The sequence below is a fragment of the Salvelinus namaycush genome, unplaced genomic scaffold, assembly GCF_016432855.1.
Source record: "Salvelinus namaycush isolate Seneca unplaced genomic scaffold, SaNama_1.0 Scaffold301, whole genome shotgun sequence".
NCBI lineage: Eukaryota > Metazoa > Chordata > Actinopteri > Salmoniformes > Salmonidae > Salvelinus > Salvelinus namaycush.
The window spans coordinates 47305-68058 of record NW_024059909.1 but is presented as its reverse complement, the minus strand read 5'-3'; the positions used below and the strand labels follow the sequence as shown (position 1 = coordinate 68058).

The following is a 20754-nucleotide window of genomic DNA, read 5'->3' as shown; positions in this document are numbered from 1 at the left end:
TAGATTTTCATACACTTATATGATATAATCACTGTAAACAATGTTGTGGTACCGGTGCTTATGTTTTTTTATTACATATTTATTTTTAAAAAGAGTTGTTTCATTTGCACGAGCTCTGAATGAAGCATTGATCTACCTGTGAAACTATTTGTATTTTAGGAGCAGAGCGAGAGAGAGAGACAGAACAAAAACAACAATCTAAGACTAAAAAAAACCAGTGGTGGCGGCCTTGGGTTGACCACGCCTCCAGTAGGTTGACCACTCCCTTTTTTTTTCTACGCTCCGATTGGCTATTGTGTCCTTGACCAGAACTCACAGAGGATTTCCATACTGCACCTGGGGCTCCAGACGACCTGAAAACATTCCCTCATGACCCCAGTCCTTTTCTGACTCTATTTAAGGCCCCTTGTTTGATTGATCGATTTGTTTATTGGTTCGTTGATTGGTTGATTAATTGATTGATTGATGAACCCCAAAACATCAGAAATATACAGGCAGGATACTGTTCTGATTTCCTTAAATGAAATAAGACAATACTACAATATGCCTGATCTAATGGCATTGAAATCATCAATTTGTGCATAAAATGGGGCCTTAAAGAGACTAGAATATTCCACTGAGAGAGTAGGGAATCTCTCGTTGTGACATAATGTATGAAACAGAGTTCAAATCTATCTCCCTGATCTCTTCCTGGAAAGAGAGGGTGAAGGATTGTATCTCTGTTATAGTTCTTATCATCAACAGACCACAAGAGAAAAAAAAACGGAGCGATATAATGCACACCTGATTCAAACGAGGCTTAAATATCGCAATGATAAAATCAATAAGGCTGAAAAGCTTTTCAATATTTTTATATTCTTCTAGTCACAGATCCGTACCTAAAATCTTCTCTGTGGTGGCCTGTTTCTGTATTGAATAGATTTTTTGTTTGTTTTTTGTATCATCCCCTGTTGTTGCATTCCTTATATTATTTATCCCGTAAACATCCCATTTATATATTCAAGAAACTATTCAGACCACTTGACTTTTTCCACATTTTGTTACGTTACATCCTTATTCTAAAACGGGTTGAACTGTTTTTCTTCCTCGTCAATCTACACACAATACCCCTTAATGACATCACAATACCCCATAATGACATCACAACACCTCTTAATGACATCACAATACCCCATAATGACATCACAATACCCCATAATGACATCACAATACCCCATAATGACATCACAATACCCCTTAATGACATCACAATACCCCTTAATGACATCACAATACCCCATAATGACATCACAATACCCCATAATGATAAAGCAAAAACTGTTTTTTAGAACTGAAACTGAATTATCACACTTACATAAGTATTCAGACCCTTTACTCAGTACTTTGTTGAAGCACCTTTGGCAGTGATTACAGCCTCAAGTCTTCTTGGGTATGACGCTACAAGCTTGGCACACCTGTATTTGGGGAGGTTCTCCCATTCTTCTCTGCAGATCCTCTCAAGCTCTGTCAGGTTGGATGGGGAGCGTCGCTGCACAGCTATTTTCAGGTCTCTCCAGTGATGTTCGATCAGGTTGAAGTCCGGGCTCTGGCTCGGTCACTCAAGGACATTCAGAGACTTGCCCCGAAGATGTGTGTCTTGGCTGTGTGCTTAGGTTTGTTGTCCCGTTGGAAGGTGAATCTTCGCCCCAGTCTGAGGTCCTGAGCACTCTGAAGCAGGTTTTCATCAAGGTTCTCGCTGTACTTTGCTCCGTTCATCTTTCCCACGATTCGGCCTATTCTCCCAGTCCCTGCCGAGGAAAAACATCCCCACAGCATGATGATGCCATGACGATGCTTCACCGTAGGGATGGTGCAAAGTTTCCTTCAGACATGACACTTGACATTCAGGCCGAAGAGTTCAATCTTGGTTTCATCAGACCAGAGAATCTTGTTTCTCATGGTCTGAGAGTCCTTTAGGTGCCTTTTGGCAAACTCCAAGTGGGCTGTCATGTGCCTTTTACTGACGAGTGGCTTCCGTCTGGCCACTCTACCATAAAGGCCTGATTGGTGGAGTGCTGCACAGATGGTTGTCCTGGAATGTTCTCCTATTTCCACAGAGGAACTCTGGAGCTCTGTCAGAGTGACCATCGGGTTCTTGGTCACCTCCCTGACCAAGACCCGTCTCCCCCGATTGCTCAGTTTGACCGGGCAGCCAACTGTAGGAAGAGTCTTGGTGGTTCCAAACTTCTTCCATTTAAGAATGATGGAGGCCACTGTGTTCTTGGGGGCCTTCAATGCTGCAGACGTTTTCTGGTACCCTTCCCCAGATCTGTGCCTCGACACAATTCAGTAAAGTTGTAGAAACATCTCAAGGATGATCAATGGAAACAGGGTACACCTGCGCTCAATTTTGAGTCTCATGGCAAAGGGTCTAAATAGTTATGTAAATAAGATATCTGTTTTTATTTTTAATACATTTTAATTTTATTTAGCTTTGTCATTATGTGTGTAGATTGATGAGGATTTTTTTTATTCAATCCATTTTAGAATATGTTATATATGTCATGACTCTCCTGTGACGATCTGAAGGATCAGGTTACAGTGGGTCCTCTCTCCAGCATGCTCTCTCTCCTAGAGGGGGAATGTCATGACTCTCCTGTGATGATCTGAAGGATCAGGTTACAGTGGGTCCTCTCTCCAGCGTGCTCTCTCGTAGAGGGGGGGTGGGGGAGTGGGAAGTCAGCTGTTTTATGATCAATCATAAAATACGCTGCCTCTATGCTCTGTAGTGTTCGAGGTTGGAATGTAAACTGTAGAACACAGAGAGACCCTTGGACATCAAAAGTTGGAATAATTAAACAATATTTCTAATTTTGAGAATGTGGGAATGGTCCGCGGACACTTAATGGACAGTCATGACGAGTGTGTTTCATTTGGTGATCTCATGAAGGACAGGAAACACACATCATCAGAGACTCTCTGATGAACTTAAAGTGTACATTTCCCAGCTGTCAGGTTTACATCTAGATGTTGGATAAAATGAATGAGTAAATATTAAACTATTTGTGAGAAGATGTAATGTGATGTTTTAACTAGTCAGTGGCCACGCCCCAGGGAGGCCAAACATTACATCAGGTGTCATGGAATCGCCCTTTTTTCCACAGAGTATAAAACCACTTCCTACAAAATGTACATTAAGTCAGAGAACGCCGGGACGGAGTCCCCACGTTGTAATGGCTACAATTCTATAGAACATTAGACTATACAACGTGTAGTTTTGGCTACACGGCTGGAAATGGTTAAACTCTGAGACTATCGATCAGAACCATAGCAAATCCTAGACGTATAATTACTAATCTGCAGCTGGAAATTACGTAAGTCTAGTACGAGAATACCGACAACCGCGGAAGCATCTATTCTATGCAACGACCATCTGTACGCCTGACATATCCATTACAACAGATACTATCCAGAGGCGCCGCAGAGAAAGCTACAACTACGAAAGACATTGTGACTTCTGGGACTTACTACCCAGAGACTCTCTGATGAACTGAACTCTCCAGCAGACGGACACGCGTTTCCAACAGAGAAGACAACAACGACATACGGGCGTAAATATATACATTGCAATTATTTTCGAATGAGCGGCCGTTCATGTGCAAAGGATTAGCATTTCAATTAATATAATTATAGACTGTGTGTAGTGAATCCATTTTGTCTTTCCCACCCCTTTCCCTTCTCTACCAAGCCATCATATCGGCTTCAGCCGCTAAGGACTTTTTCTTTGTATCATGCAGTATGTCAAGGTGTGTGCGTACTAGTAGCGAAATCAGGTGCAGGAGAGCAGAGATTGTGAACAGGCGCACACTTTATTGAGGCAAAAGTGAAAAATGCGCAAAACAGTCACAAGAATTATGTTTATCAATAAACATCTTTGTGAAATACCACGGAAAAAACAAACCAGTCTGACGCGTCAGCAACAAACACGTAACACAAACAATCTCACACAAAGACACGATGGAGACAGAGGAATAAATACATGTAGATTGATTGGGAAATGAAAACCAGGTGTGCAGGGAACAAGACAAAACAAATGGATACATGAAAAATGGAGCGGCGATGGCTAGAAAGCAGGTGACGTCGACCGCCGGTGACGCCGCCCGAACAAGGAGAGGAGCCGACTTCGGAAGTCGTGACACCCAAATATCTACTGTTGGTTTGTTATGTAATTCTGTGAGATTATTTAGTTAGTTAGTAAATAAATTATTAAGTTAATTTGTATATCGCTGGTTCATCATTTAGGCTAGGGTTCGTGCAGATATCCAAGGGTTTGTGACATTCAGTAACGAGAACTAATGAGGTAATAATACATTAATGAGAATGACTAATCGATAAGATAATAAAATATCTGAAGAGTTATATTCGGGAAATTGACACTATAAACACATTTTTTTCCGTGGTGCCCCGACTTCCTAGTTAATTAAAGTTACATGATTAGTTTAATCGCATAATTAAATTACACATAGAGAATTGATTTGATAAAATAACAGTCTTCACATTTAATGATAGTCACAGACACGACAGCTGTAACGTAACAAAATGTGGAAAAGGGGAAGGGGTCTGAATACTTTCCGAATGCACCATATTACCCAGCATCCTTTACTCCTGTTCCCCTACTGTGGCTCTTCTGTTCAAGGACATAATTCCGTTTCACCAATTACAATACTTTTAAAGTCTCTGCCAAAGTCACCTCAAACCTGTGCCATGTCTTACCAAACAAACGAATGCTATTATTCTGTGTCTAACTTTGTGTGTTTTCCCACATTTTTTACTTCATCCCACTAGTAGGCTTTTTGAATCAAACCAACCTCTGCTGCCTCACATTTACCTAGTTTACAGACTCTCTTCACCCCAAAACATCACCCGCTTTCAAGCCCTTTCCTTCAGTTAATATTAACAGCACCTTGCTCTCTACTCCTCAGTGGTGAGAAGTGGAGATTATTACTTATTTGAAACCGACAGTGAAGAAGAGGAGGAAGAGATGGAGAGAAGAGAGAGCCTACAGCCTCCCAAGAAGTCAGCGTTTCAGGTGAGGAATAGAAAAACTCCAACATGTTTCTAAAGTAGTTAGCGGTATTACTGGTATGTGAAATATCATATTGTCTTTATTGTTCCGTTTAGTATAAGATCATCTGTTGCTAGTTGGAAAATGTGTAGAGACCTTGTTCTTTTTGCTCTGACACTTTCTTCAATATAATCTGATTCTGTTTTCTACTGACTCTTCCACCACCCTTTGTCCCTCCTCTTCAGCAAGCTATTGGGAAGTTTGCCTCAGCCCTTATAGCTCTGCCCAGATCTATCATTAAACTTCCAAAAGCCATCCTTCAGTATATAATCAGGGCAGCCAAGGTACAGAACAATAGATTCAGCATCTCCTCTTACCGTAGCCTGTGAGACTGTATCCTGTATCCTCAGCCTGTGTAGACTGTATCCTGTATCATCAGCATGTGTATCCTGTATCCTCAGCATGTGTAGACTGTATCCTGTGTCCTCAGGCTGTGTATCCTGTATCCTCCGCCTGTGTATCCTGTATCCTCAGCCTGTGTAGACTGTATCCTGTATCCTCAGCCTGTGTAGACTGTATCCTGTATCCTCAGCATGTATAGACTGTTTCCTGTATCCTCAGTCTGTGTAGACTGTATCCTCAGCCTGTATAGACTGTATCCTGTATCCTCAGGCTGTGTATCCTGTATCATCAGCATGTGTATCCTGTATCCTCAGCATGTGTAGACTGTATCCTGTGTCCTCAGGCTGTGTATCCTGTATCCTCCGCCTGTATATCCTGTATCCTCAGCATGTGTAGACTGTATAGTGTATCCTCCGCCTGTGTAGACTGTATCCTGTATCCTCAGCCTGTGTAGACTGTATCCTGTATCCTCAGCCTGTGTAGACTGTTTCCTGTATCCTCAGCATGTGTAGACTGTATCCTGTATCCTCAGCATGTGTAGACTGTATCCTCCGCCTGTGTATCCTGTATCCACAGCCTGTGTAGACTGTATCTTGTATCCTCAGCCTGTGTATCCTGTATCCTCAGCATGTGTAGACTGTATCCTGTATCCTCGGCCTGTGTATCCTGTATCCTCAGCATGTGTAGACTGTATCCTCAACCTGTGTAGACTGTATCCTGTATCCTCAGCCTGTGTAGACTGTATCCACAGCATGTGTAGACTGTATACTGTATCCTCAGCATGTGTAGACTGTATTCTGTATCCTCAGCCTGTGTAGACTGTATATTGTATCCTCAGCCTGTGTATCCTGTATCCTCAGCATGTGTAGACTGTATCCTGTATCCTCGGCCTGTGTATCCTGTATCCTCAGCATCTGTAGACTGTTTCCTGTATCCTCAGCCTGTGTAGACTGTATCCTGTATCCTCAGCCTGTGTAGACTGTATCCTGTATCCTCAGCCTGTGTAGACTGTATCTTGTATCCTCAGCCTGTGTATCCTGTATCCTCAGCATGTGTAGACTGTATCCTGTATCCTCAGCCTGTGTATCCTGTATCCTCAGCCTGTGTAGACTGTATCCTGTATCCTCGGCCTGTGTATCCTGTATCCTCAGCATGTGTAGACTGTATCCTGTATCCTCGGCCTGTGTATCCTGTATCCTCAGCATGTGTAGACTGTATCATGTGTCCTCAGGCTGTGTATACTGTATCCTCAGCATGTGTATCCTGTATCATCATTATGTGTAGACTGTATCCTGTATCCTCAGCATGTGTATCCTGTATCATCATTATGTGTAGACTGTATCCTGTATCCTCAGCCTGTGTATCCTGTATCATCATTATATGTAGACTGTTTCCTGTATCCTCAGCCTGTGTATACTGTATCCTGTATCCTCAGCCTGTGTAAACTGTTTCCTGTATCCTCAACATGTGTAGACTGTTTCCTGTATCCTCAGCATGTGTAGACTGTTTCCTGTATCCTCAGCATGTGTAGACTGTTCCCTGTATCCTCAGCATGTGTAGACTGTTCCCTGTATCCTCAGCATGTGTAGACTGTTTCCTGTATCCTCAGCATGTGTAGACTGTTTCCTGTATCCTCAGCATGTGTAGACTGTATCCTGTATCCTCAGCATGTGTAGACTGTTTCCTGTATCCTCAGCATGTGTAGACTGTTTCCTGTATCCTCAGCATGTGTAGACTGTATCCTGTATCCTCAGCATGTATAGACTGTGTCCTGTATCCTCAGCATGTGTAGACTGTATCCTCAATAAGTGTAGACTGTATCCTCAGCATGTGTAGACTGTATCCTGTATCCTCAGCCTGTGTATCCTGTATCCTCAGCATGTGTAGACTGTATCCTGTATCCTCAGCATGTGTAGACTGTATCCTGTATCCTCAGCATGTGTAGACTGTATCCTGTATCCTCAGCATGTGCAGACTGTTGCCTGTATCCTCAGCATGTGTAGACTGTATCCTGTATCCTCAGCCTGTGTTGCCTGTATCCTCAGCATGTGTAGACTGTATCCTGTATCCTCAGCCTGTGTATCCTGTATCCTCAGCCTGTGTTGCCTGTATCCTCAGCATGTGTAGACTGTATCCTGTATCCTCAGCCTGTGTATCCTGTATCATCAGCATGTGTAGACTGTATCCTGTATCCTCAGACTGTGTATCCTGTATCCTCAGCATGTGTAGACTGTATCCTGTATCCTCAGCATGTGTAGACTGTATCCTGTATCCTCAGCATGTGTATACTGTATCCTGTATCCTCAGACTGTGTATCCTGTATCATCAGCATATGTAGACTGTATCCTGTATCCTCAGACTGTGTATCCTGTATCCTCAGCATGTGTAGACTGTATCCTGTATCCTCAGAATGTGTAGACTGTATCCTGTATCCTCAGCATGTGTATCCTGTATCCTGTATCCTCAGCATGTGTAGACTGTATCCTGTGTCCTCAGCAGGTCTTCCCCATTTAACCTAACCCCTCTGAATCACCCCTTTGATTGGATTGACTCCTAACTTGATATCAGTGTGTGTTTCTCAAGTTTTCGCACAAATCTTCAGTCAGCATCAACAGATAGTTGGAGTTAACTTCTTATGGCTGCAAGCCCGACGTCGGTACACTTATGACAACAGCCAGCTCAAGTGCAGGGCGCGAAATTCAAAAGATATTTTTTAGAAATATTTAACTTTCACACATTAACAAGTCCAATACAGCATATGAAAGGTACACATCTTGTGAATCCAGCCAACATGTCCGATTTTTAAAATGTTTTACAGCGAAAACACCACGTATATTTATGTTAGCTCACCACCAAATACAAAAAAGGACAGACATTTTTCACAGCACAGGTAGCATGCACAAAACCAACCTAACTAACCAAGAACCAACCAAACTAACCAAGAAACAACTTCATCAGATGACAGTCTTATAACATGTTATTCAATAAATCTATGTTTTGTTCGAAAAATGTGCATATTTGAGCTATAAATCAGTTTTACATTGCAGCTACCATCACAGCTACCGTCAGAAATGGCACCGAAGCAGCCAGAGTAATTACAGACACCAACGTCAAATACCTAAATACTCATCATAAAACATTTCTGAAAAATACATGGTGTACAGCAAATGAAAGACAGGCATCTTGTGATTCCAGCCAATATTTCCGATTTCTTAAGTGTTTTACAGCGAAAACACAATATAGCATTATATTAGCTTACCACAATAGCCAGAAACACAAGCCATTCCCCAGCAGCAAAAGTTAGCGATCGTAACAAACCAGCAAAAGATATATAATTTTTGACTAACCTTGATAAGCTTCATCAGATGACAGTCCTATAACATCAGGTTATACATACACTTATGTTTTGTTCGAAAATGTGCATATTTAGAGCTGAAATCAGTGGTTATACATTGTGCTAACGTAGCATCTTTTTCCCACAACGTCCGGATATTTTTCTGGCACTCACATATTCTGACCAAATAACTATTCATAAACATAACTAAAAAATACATGTATAGGAAATGATAGATACACTAGTTCTTAATGCAATCGCCGTGTTAGAATTCTAAAAATAACTTCATTACGACATGCAGTTTACGTTATGGCGAGAGCGTGCCCAAAACCTGGCCGCAAACTACTAGTACAACATGTTCGACAGATATATGAAATAACATCATAAAATGGGTCCTACTTTTGATGATCTTTCATCAGAATGTTGTACAAGGGGTCCTTTGTCGGGAACAATCGTTGTTTGGATTTAGAATGTCCTCTTCTCCAGTCAATTAGCACGGAAAGCTAGCAAAGTAGCGCGAAGCTCTCCTTCCTGAACAAAGGCACACAACGCAACACGCCTAACGTCCCGAAAAAATTTCAATAATCTAATAAAACTATATTGAAAAAACATACTTTACGATGATATTGTCACATGTATCAAATAAAATCAAAGCCGGAGATATTAGTCGTCCATAATGACAGCTTATCAGAAGGCAAATCCAGGTCCCTTCACGCGCTCTCCAGAAAACAGGAAACTGGTGACACGTCATGCCGAGAGCTTTCATTCGACCCCAGATCAAGTTATTCACCCCATTTCTTCTCTCACTGCCTGTCGACATCTAGTGGAAGACGTATGAAGTGCATGTATACTGATATATATGAAGGGCATTTATAGGCAGGCCCTAGAACACAGCATCGATTTCAGATTTTCCACTTCCTGTCAGGAAGTTTGCTGCCAAATGAGTTCTGTTTTACTCACAGATATAATTCAAACGGTTTTAGAAACTAGAGGGTGTTTTCTATCCAATAGTAATAATAATATGCATATTGTACGAGCAAGAATTGAGTACGAGGCCGTTTGAAATGGGCACCTTTTATCCGGCTACTCAATACTGCCCCTGCAGCCCAAACAGGTTAAGCATACACATCTCAAATTAGGATCCTTGTCTTTATGTTCAAACTCTATAACATTGTGCTTCCTGTACTGTACTGTCCCAGTTTGTCTACCATGTCTGGATAACAAACTCCAAGACGGCCATGAAGAAACGAAGCAAAGAGAAGCACAAGTTCTGGAAGAGGTACACCAAGAGAGACAAACACAAAAAGGACAAGATGGATGGTGAGTGTGGGTTCTGGAAGAGGTAGACCGAGAGACAAACACAAGTTCTGAAAGAGGTAGACCAAGAGAGATAAACACACGTTCTGGAAGAGGTAGACCGAGAGACAAACACAAGTTCTGAAAGAGGTAGACCGAGAGACAAACACAAGAAGGAAGGTAAGTTAATCAGGAGTAGTGTTGTAAAAGTTTGGTAACTTTCCCAAAACGACCAGGTTTTCCAGAAACCCCGTTTGGAGGATTTCTCGATTTTCTGCTTATTCCATCCTGAGTCCAAGAGTTTTCCAACCTGGATTTGTGGAAAAACCTGTGAATTTTGGTAAAGTTGGCAGAATTGTGCAAGCCTAATCAGAAGGGTAAGCCAGACGCAGTGGTATAAAGAAGCAGACACAATATATTCTTGATTACCAGTCTATTCATTACTGTAAGTAATGTACTGTGGAGGCCTTCAACCCTATCAAAAGAGGCTTGGTTGTGAAAAGGCGGGGTGAGAGTGGGCAGCCTAGACTTGTACCCCAGAATATCTAGTAGAAAGGGTGCTTACTGCTCATACATGCACAGTAATTATAATCCAAATCTACTCTGTTATATGTGCATTAAGTTATTGTATCATTGTGTTATTCTCTGTAAGTTATTGTTTTGTAGTTATTGTTTTGTTTTGGCCTCCCGGGTGGCGCAGTGGCCTCCCGGGTGGCGCAGTGGTCTAGGGCACTGCATCGCAGTGCTAGCTGCGCCACCAGAGTCTCTGGGTTCGCGCCCAGGCTGGGCTGGGTTCGCGCCCAGGCTCTGTCGCAGCCGGCCGCAACCGGGAGGTCCGTGGGGCGACGCACAATTGGCATAGCGTCGTCCGGGTTAGGGAGAGTTTGCCGGTAGGGATATCCTTGTCTCAGTATGTATAAAAAAAATAAAAAAAATAAAAAAAAATGTATGCACTGGATAAGAGCGTCTGCTAAATGACTAAAATGTAAATGTAATTGTTTTGTTGTGTTATTGTCTAAGTTATTGTTTTGTTGTTATAGTTTTGTTGTGTTATTCTCTGTAAGTTATTGTTTTGTAGTTATTGTTTTGTTGTGTTATTGTCTAAGTTATTGTTTTGTTGTTATAGTTTTGTTGTGTTATTCACTGTAAGTTATTGTTTTGTTGTTATAGTTTTGTTGTGTTATTCACTGTAAGTTATTGTTTTGTTGTGTTATTCTCTGTAAGTTATTGTTTTGTAGTTATTGTTTTGTTGTGTTATTCTCTAAGTTATTGTTTTGTTGTGTTATTCACTGTAAGTTATTGTTTTGTTGTGTTATTCTCTAAGTTATTGTTTTGTTGTTATTGTTTTGTTGTGTTATTCACTGTAAGTTATTGTTTTGTTGTTATTGTTTTGTTGTGTTGTTCACTGTAAGTTATTGTTTTGTTGTTATTATTTTGTTGTGTTATTCTCTGTAAGTTATTGTTTTGTTGTTTTGTTGTGTTATTCTCTGTAAGTAATTGTTTTGTTGTTTTGTTGTGTTGTCCTTTGTAAGTTATTCTTTTGTGATGTTATTCTGTAGGTCATGTGACTGTAGAGTTAGGAGAGACAGAGGAGGATCAGACGGGAGGAGAGGAGGAGAAGTCTGATGGACCAGGTGGGTGCCGAAGCCCCTTTGAAATACTGTAGTATATTGAAGCAATAAGGCCTGAAGCTAAGGGCTGTTCTTACACGCAACGCAAAGTATAGCCCTTAGCCGTGGTATATTGGCCATATACCACAAACCCCCGAGGTGCCTTATTGCTATTATAAACTGGTTACCAACATAATTAGAGCAGTAAACAAGTAATTATGCGTCATAACCATGGTATATTGTCTGTTATAAACTGGGTGATTCAAGCCCTGAATGCTGATTGGTTGACAGCCGTGGTATATCAGACCGTATACCACGGGTATGACAAAACACGTATTTTTACTGCTGTAATTACATTGGTAACCGGTTTATAATTCATCACTTTAGATGAATGAACTGATTGTATATCGCTTTGACTAAGAGTGTACGGTAAATGTAACTTCTCTTTCCCACGTCCCACCAGACAACGTCTTGAAGCGAGTGTTCAACATCATCAAGTTCTCCTGGGTGTTGTTCCAGACGGCGGTGGAGAGCTTCACCAAGTGGATGAACAACGTGTGTAGAGAACACATAGACATCTCCACCGTGCTGCGTATTGAGAGATGTATGCTCACTAGAGAGGTCAAAAAGGTAGGTCTCTCTCTGTCTCTCTGTGTCTCTCTGTCTCTCTGTCTCTCTCTCTGTCTCTCTCTCTGTCTCTCTCTCTGTCTCTCTCTCTGTCTCTCTCTCTGTCTCTCTCTCTGTCTCTCTCTCTGTCTCTCTCTCTGTCTCTCTCTCTGTCTCTTTTACACACTTAGAAATAGTTACATTTGGATTTTTAATATACAACAAACTATCAAAAAAGATCCGATGCAGTAGGGATGACCAGAGGTAAGTGGAAGTGGCAAGATGGCGGCCTGAACACAGCTATGGAGACCACCTCAAGTTAAAAACGCGATTATTCAATATCGTTAAGTTAGACTAAATATTAGCACTACACAATCTGGTGGGTAATAGCCTTCAATCTGGATAACAACACAAAACAAATGTTAAGAGAAATGTATCAACAAATATTACGAAAACAAGCAACACCCAAACATGATAGAGAGTAAGACAGGGGAGGGAACCTATCTCAACATGACGGAGAGTAAGACAGGGGAACCTATCTCAACACGACAGAGAGTAAGACAGGGGAACCTATCTCAACACGACGGAGAGTAAGACAGGGGAGGGAACCTATCTCAACACGACGGAGAGTAAGACAGGGGAGGGAACCTATCTCAACACGACGGAGAGTAAGACAGGGGAACCTATCTCAACACGACAGAGAGTAAGACAGGGGAACCTATCTCAACACAACGGAGAGTAAGACAGGGGAACCTATCTCAACATGACAGAGAGTAAGACAGGGGAGGGAACCTATCTCAACACGACGGAGAGTAAGACAGGGGAGGGAACCTATCTCAACACGACGGAGAGTAAGACAGGGGAACCTATCTCAACACGACGGAGAGTAAGACAGGGGAACCTATCTCAACACGACGGAGAGTAAGACAGGGGAACCTATCTCAACACGACGGAGAGTAAGACAGGGGAACCCATCTCAACACGACGGAGAGTAAGACAGGGGAACCCATCTCAACACGACGGAGAGTAAGACAGGGGAACCTCTTTCAACACGACGGAGAGTAAGACAGGGGAACCTCTTTCAACACGACGGAGAGTAAGACAGGGGAACCTCTTTCAACACGACGGAGAGTAAGACAGGGGAACCTCTTTCAACACGACGGAGAGTAAGACAGGGGAACCAATTTCAACACGACGGAGAGTAAGACAGGGGAACCAATTTCAACACGACGGAGAGTAAGACAGGGGAACCTATCTCAACATGACGGAGAGTAAGACAGGGGAACCAATTTCAACATGACGGAGAGTAAGACAGGGGAACCTATCTCAACATGACGGAGAGTAAGACAGGGGAACCTATCTCAACATGACGGAGAGTAAGACAGGGGAACCTATCTCAACATGACGGAGAGTAAGACAGGGGAACCTATCTCAACATGACGGAGAGTAAGACAGGGGAACCTATCTCAACATGACGGAGAGTAAGACAGGGGAACCAATTTCAACATGACGGAGAGTAAGACAGGGGAACCAATTTCAACATGACGGAGAGTAAGACAGGGGAACCAATTTCAACATGACGGAGAGTAAGACAGGGGAACCAATTTCAACATGACGGAGAGTAAGACAGGGGAACCTATTTCAACATGACGGAGAGTAAGACAGGGGAACCTATTTCAACATGACGGAGAGTAAGACAGGGGAACCTATTTGAACATGACGGAGAGTAAGACAGGGGAACCTATTTGAACATGGCGGAGAGTAAGACAGGGGAACCTATCTCAACATGACGGAGAGTAAGACAGGGGAACCTATCTCAACATGACGGAGAGTAAGACAGGGGAACCTATCTCAACATGACGGAGAGTAAGACAGGGGAACCTATCTCAACATGACGGAGAGTAAGACAGGGGAACCCATCTCAACATGACGGAGAGTAAGACAGGGGAACCTATTTCAAAACGAAAACGTGACTTCTACAGGCACAGACAGTTTAATATTTTCACCAGTGGGAATGGTAAAGGTCAAAATCGATCTGTTAAAATCAATAAATGACAAACTGGGTATACTTGAATTAGTCAGTAAGGATATAAAAGAGTTGAAGGCCTCGAGATGAGTGATGAAAAGCTGCGATATTGGAGAAAGACACAAACAAGCTAAAAGGAACAGTCAGTACGATTGAAACCAAATTATATGAACTAAAATAGGAGAACTTTGACTTGACATACAGACTAGATCCATGAGAGAGAATCTGGTACTTACAGGTATCCAGGAGAAAGAAGGAGAAGTTCCTGAATCTGTAGTTAGAGAGTTCCTCCTTACAGCGCTTCAGATTCCATGTGAAGCTATCGACAAAATCCAACTCGATTGTGTACACCGCTTCGGACAGAGAAGGCAAAGGTATGAAAGTCCAATCGTTGCCAAATTTGCTTTCTTTAAAGATCAATTAATGGTTAAAAGCCTGGGTAAAATACTCGCTGGCACGAAAACAGGCATGAATGATCAGCGTAAAGTTCTGTATCCAATATTCAAGGAAAATACATTGAAAGGGAAATGAGTAGCTCTCGTCGTCGATAAACTATATATTGATAACCAGTTGTTCAGAGACACAATGTAACGATCTTCTTCGTCTGATCGGAACAAAACGCAGCGTGGTAAGTGTTCATTGCTTTATTGAAAACTGAACACTAAATAACAAAATAAGAAAGTGAATAAACGAACATCGAAACAGTCCTGTAAGGTGCAACAACACAAAACAGAAAACAACTACCCACAAAACCAACATGGAAAATGGCAACCTAAATAGGTTCCCCAATCAGAGACAATGAGAAACAGCTGTCTCTGACGGGGAACCAATCCAGGCCACCATAAACCTACAATCACCTAGACCATACCAAAATCCCCATAGATAACCAAAAACCCTAGACAAGACAAAAACCCCAAAGCAAAATACAAAAACTAAACAAACCACCCTTGTCACACCCTGACCTAACCAAAAAATAAAGAAAACAAATATAACTAAAGTCAGGGCGTGACACACAAAGACTACTCCATGGCTATTTTAAAAATTACAAATAAGGAAACACACAATTCTAGCCCGGTTATGGATTGTAATAACACAACAAAAAATATAGATTTTCTGTCTATCTTCAAAGCTAACTAATTGGAAGACAAAAGCACTAATTCAACATGGTGGAGATTAAAAACTCAGTAAACAGAAGTATGTGTGGTGTGGTTTGTGTTTTTTGGTGTTTGGGAAAGTGTAGTGTTGAGTGAGGAAGGAAATGGTTTCATATCCCAGAACCAATGTATGTCTGGGAGTGGGGGTGTGAGAGATTTAGGCCCATTCTGCATGGAGGAATGGGCCAAAATACCAGCAACAGTGTGTGAAAACCTTGTGAAGACTTACAGAAAACGTTTGACCTCTGTCATTGCCAACAAAGGGTATATAACAAAGTGTTGGGATAAACTTTTGTTATTGACCAAATACTTATTTTCCACCATAATTTGCAAATAAATTCATAAAAAATCCTACAATGTGATTTTCTGGATTTTTTTTCTTCTCATTTTGTCTGTCATAGTTGAAGTGTACCTATGATGAAAATTACAGGCCTCTCTCATCTTTTTAAGTGGGAGAACTTGCACAATTGGTGGCTGACTAAATACTTTTTTGCCCCACTGTATATATATATATATATATATTTACCCCCAAAAATATATGGGGGTTTGGAAATGATGCAGACAATTACATTGATGGAGGCAACAATCTATCTGCAATATTAAAGATGATCCACCCCTTAAAAAAACACAAAACGATCAAAATAGAGAATCAGTGACTATCTTGATCCTAACCATCAAACCCTAGAGGGTAACATCCTGTCCAGAGTCAGTATCCATGTGTTTTACCAGAAGCAGATCAATCAATGACAACATATATAACCTATATGTAACCTATATTAATGTATAACTCCCCCTGCAGGGTAATGTCCCGTCCAGAGACAGTATCCATGTGTACTACCAGAAGCAGATCAATCAATGACAACATATATAACCTATATGTAACCTATATTAATGTATAACTCCCCCTGCAGGGTAATGTCCCGTCCAGAGACAGTATCCACGTGTTTTACCAGAAGCAGATCAATCAATGACAACATATATAACCTATATGTAACCTATATTAATGTATAACTCCCCCTGCAGGGTAATGTCCCGTCCAGAGACAGTATCCACGTGTTTTACCAGAAGCAGATCAATCAATGACAACATATATAACCTATATGTAACCTATATTAATGTATAACTCCCCCTGCAGGGTAATGTCCCGTCCAGAGACAGTATCCACGTGTACTACCAGAAGCAGATTCGTATGTACATGTCGCAGGGCTCCAGTCTGGACCGGCTCATTGACGAGGACAGTGTGTCGTGGTCTCACAGGGTCCGTAGAAGGAGAGGTAGCTATCATATGGAGAGCCAGGACTCCATTGTATCTATGGCCTCCAGGGATAGTTTATCCAGGTAAGCAGGGTTGGCATGGTTACTTTCTAAATGTAATCCGTTACAGTTACTAGTTACCTGTCCAAAATTGTAATCTGATTACATTCGGTTACTTTTAGATGACTTTCCCCTTAAGAGGCATTAGAAGAAGACACCAAATGTATATGTTACCAATTGAAACACATCTATTGCATGATAAATCAATATTAAAGTTGACATAACTGGCCATATATGGATGTTAAATTTGACTTTATGGGTTATGTAGGCTTCTTCGCACCTTTTAGGGACCTTTAACAGAATGTGACTGGCAGAACGGGTGTTGTATGTGGAGGATGAGGGCTGCAGTAGATATCTCAGATAGGGGAGGGTGAGGCCTAAGAGGGTTTTATAAATAAGCATCAACCAGTGGGTCTTGTGACGGGTATATAGAGATGACCAGTTTAGAGTGTATAGAGTGCAGTGATGTGTCCTATGAGGAGCATTGGTGGCAAATCTGATGGACAAATGGTAAAGAACATCTAGCCACTCGAGAGCACCCTTACCTGCCGATCTATACATTACGTCTCCGTAATCTAGCATGGCTAGGATGGTCATCTGAATCAGGGTTAGTTTGGCAGCTGGGGTGAAAGAGGAGTCCGCATTCAGTCAGCTGTATAAGGAAATAAGCAAACAGGAAACTGTTCACCCAGAGGCGGCGCTCCTAGTGGCCAGGGACTTTAATGTAGGGAAACTTGAATCAGTTTTACCTCATTTCTATCAGGCACAGGGACTATGGTGGTCTGCTTGAAACATGTTGGTATTACAGACTCAATCAGGGACATGTTGAAAATGTGAGTGAAGACACCTGCCAGTTGGTCAGCAGATGCCCGGAGTACACGTCCTGGTAATCCGTCTGGCCCCGCAGCCTGCTGTATGTTGACCTGTTTAAAGGCCTTACTCATGTCGGCTACGGAGAGCGTGATCACTCAGTTGTCCGGAACAGCTGATGCTCTCATGCATGTCTCAGTGTTGTTTGCCTCGAAGCGAGCATAGAAGTGATTTAGCTTGTCTGGTAGGCTTGTGTCACTGGGCAGATCGCGGCTGTGCTTCCCTTTGTAGTCTGTAATAGTTTGATAACATTCAGTATTAAAAATATGCAAAAATAGAGAACATTTGAAAGGCGGCAAATACTTTTTCACGGCACTGTATCTTCGAGAGACCGAGTAGAGTGGTTGAGATATCCTATAATTGCATTCTATATGTAATTATACTGCTTGATCAGTATCTTCAGCATGAGGGAGGAGGATACAGGCTGAGAGATGAGGAATCACATTCTACATCAGGCCATAACCTCCCCACCAACTTTACCATTTGGAAACTTCCGCATCGTTAGCTGTGTCATGTGAACGCCATGTTGTAACCATTGTGTCATTCCACTCGTTTTATTTCTCATCTCTCCATCTCTTTATCGCATCAGTGCCTACACTGAGGCCACCATGCTGTTCTCCCGCCAAGACACGCTGGACGAGCTGGACGGAATGCCGTCAGACGTTCCTATTCCCAAAACCAGCGAGCGTGTCCGGCCCACACTCTGTAAGATTTACGGCCTAGACGCCTCCAAGTCGACTGACAGCAGCAGCAGCCAAGTGTCCAGGTGCCTGGTCCAAGCCAAAAACCTTTTCCTCAAACCTCTTATTCCTCTTCCTCTTCCTCCCCTCACACCCATGTTCTGTTAATGGGTTGCTTATTATCACCCATGTTCTGTTAATGGGTTGCTTATTATCACCCATGTTCTGTTAATGGGTTGCTTATTATCACCCATGTTCTGTTAATGGGTTGCTTATTATCACCCATGTTCTGTTAATGGGTTGCTTATTATCACCCATGTTCTGTTAATGGGTTGCTTATTATCACCCATGTTCTGTTAATGGGTTGCTTATTATCACCCATGTTCTGTTAATGGGTTGCTTATTATCACCCATGTTCTGTTAATGGGTTGCTTATTACCACCCATGTTCTGTTAATGGGTTGCTTATTATCACCCATGTTCTGTTAATGGGTTGCTTATTATCACCCATGTTCTGTTAATGGGTTGCTTATTATCACCCATGTTCTGTTAATGGGTTGCTTATTATCACCCATGTTCTGTTAATGGGTTGCTTATTATCACCCATGTTCTGTTAATGGGTTGCTTATTATCACCCATGTTCTGTTAATGGGTTGCTTATTATCACCCACGTTCTGTTAATGGGTTGCTTATTACCACCCACGTTCTGTTAATGGGTTGCTTATTATCACCCATGTTCTGTTAATGGGTTGCTTATTATCACCCATGTTCTGTTAATGGGTTGCTTATTATCACCCATGTTCTGTTAATGGGTTGCTTATTATCACCCATGTTCTGTTAATGGGTTGCTTATTATCACCCATGTTCTGTTAATGGGTTGCTTATTATCACCCATGTTCTGTTAATGGGTTGCTTATTATCACCCACGTTCTGTTAATGGGTTGCTTATTATCACCCATGTTCTGTTAATGGGTTGCTTATTATCACCCATGTTCTGTTAATGGGTTGCTTATTATCACCCATGCTGTTAATGGGTTGCTTATTATCACCCATGTTCTGTTAATGGGTTGCTTATTATCACCCATGTTCTGTTAATGGGTTGCTTATTATCACCCATGTTCTGTTAATGGGTTTCCTTATCATTCTCATCATTATATGTGGTTTGTTTCTGTTCCTCAAACTTCACAAACTATTGTCAATATGATTATTTTGATTAATAGGATTATTCCCTTCACGTTGAATACGATGTCAGTTTGTCATGTCTTTCTGTTCTCTCAACTACACAATGATACATTGGGCTGTTGAGTGAGTGTCACTCAAATACTCTCAACTGTGTGAATACAGTACTGAGGAGTAACCAGTGACTGTGTGAATACAGTACTGAGGAGTAACCAGTGACTGTGTGAATACAGTACTGAGGAGTAACCAGTGACTGTGTGAATACAGTACTGAGGAGTAACCAGTGACTGTGTGAATACAGTACTGAGGAGTGACAGTAACCAGTAAATGGGTGAATACAGTACTGAGGAGTGACAGTAACCAGTAAATGGGTGAATACAGTACTGAACATTGACAGTAACCAGTAACTGTGTGAATACAGTACTGAGGAGTAACCAGTGACTGTGTGAATACAGTACTGAGGAGTGACAGTAACCAGTAAATGGGTGAATACAGTACTGAGGAGTAACCAGTGACTGTGTGAATACAGTACTGAGGAGTGACAGTAACCAGTAAATGGGTGAATACAGTACTGAGGAGTGACAGTAACCAGTAAATGGGTGAATACAGTACTGAACATTGACAGTAACCAGTAACTGTGTGAATACAGTACTGAGGAGTGACAGTAACCAGTAAATGTGTGAATACAGTACTGAGGAGTGACAGTAACCAGTAACTGTGTGAATACAGTACTGAGGAGTGACAGTAACCAGTACCTGTGTGAATATAGTACTGAGGAGTGACAGTAACCAGTGACTGTGTGTATACAGTACTGAGGAGTGACAGTAACCAGTAAATGGGTGAATACAGTACTGAACATTGACAGTAACCAGTAACTGTGTGAATACAGTACTGAGGAGTGACAGTAACCAGTAAATGTGTGAATACAGTACTGAGGAGTGACAGTAACCAGTAACTGTGTGAATACAGTACTGAGGAGTGACAGTAACCAGTACCTGTGTGTATACAGTACTGAGGAGTGACAGTAACCAGTACCTGTGTGAATACAGTACTGAGGAGTGACAGTAACCAGTGACTGTGTGAATACAGTACTGAGGAGTGACAGTAACCAGTAAATGGGTGAATACAGTACTGAACATTGACAGTAACCAGTAACTTTGTGAATACAGTACTGAGGAGTGACAGTAACCAGTACATGTGTGAATACAGTACTGAGGAGTGACAGTAACCAGTAACTGTA

General features: G+C 41.8%; 1 protein-coding gene across 1 annotated transcript in view; it reads left to right on the top strand.

Moving 5' to 3' along the window:
- LOC120039812 (piezo-type mechanosensitive ion channel component 2-like) overlaps positions 1-20754 on the top strand; it is a 175871-nt gene that overhangs the window by 116421 nt on the left and 38696 nt on the right. Inside the window, 7 exon segments of the mRNA XM_038985183.1 lie at positions 160-249; positions 4962-5068; positions 9980-10106; positions 11657-11710; positions 12150-12316; positions 16608-16810; positions 18246-18422. Coding sequence (XP_038841111.1) covers positions 160-249; positions 4962-5068; positions 9980-10106; positions 11657-11710; positions 12150-12316; positions 16608-16810; positions 18246-18422 — 925 coding nt within the window.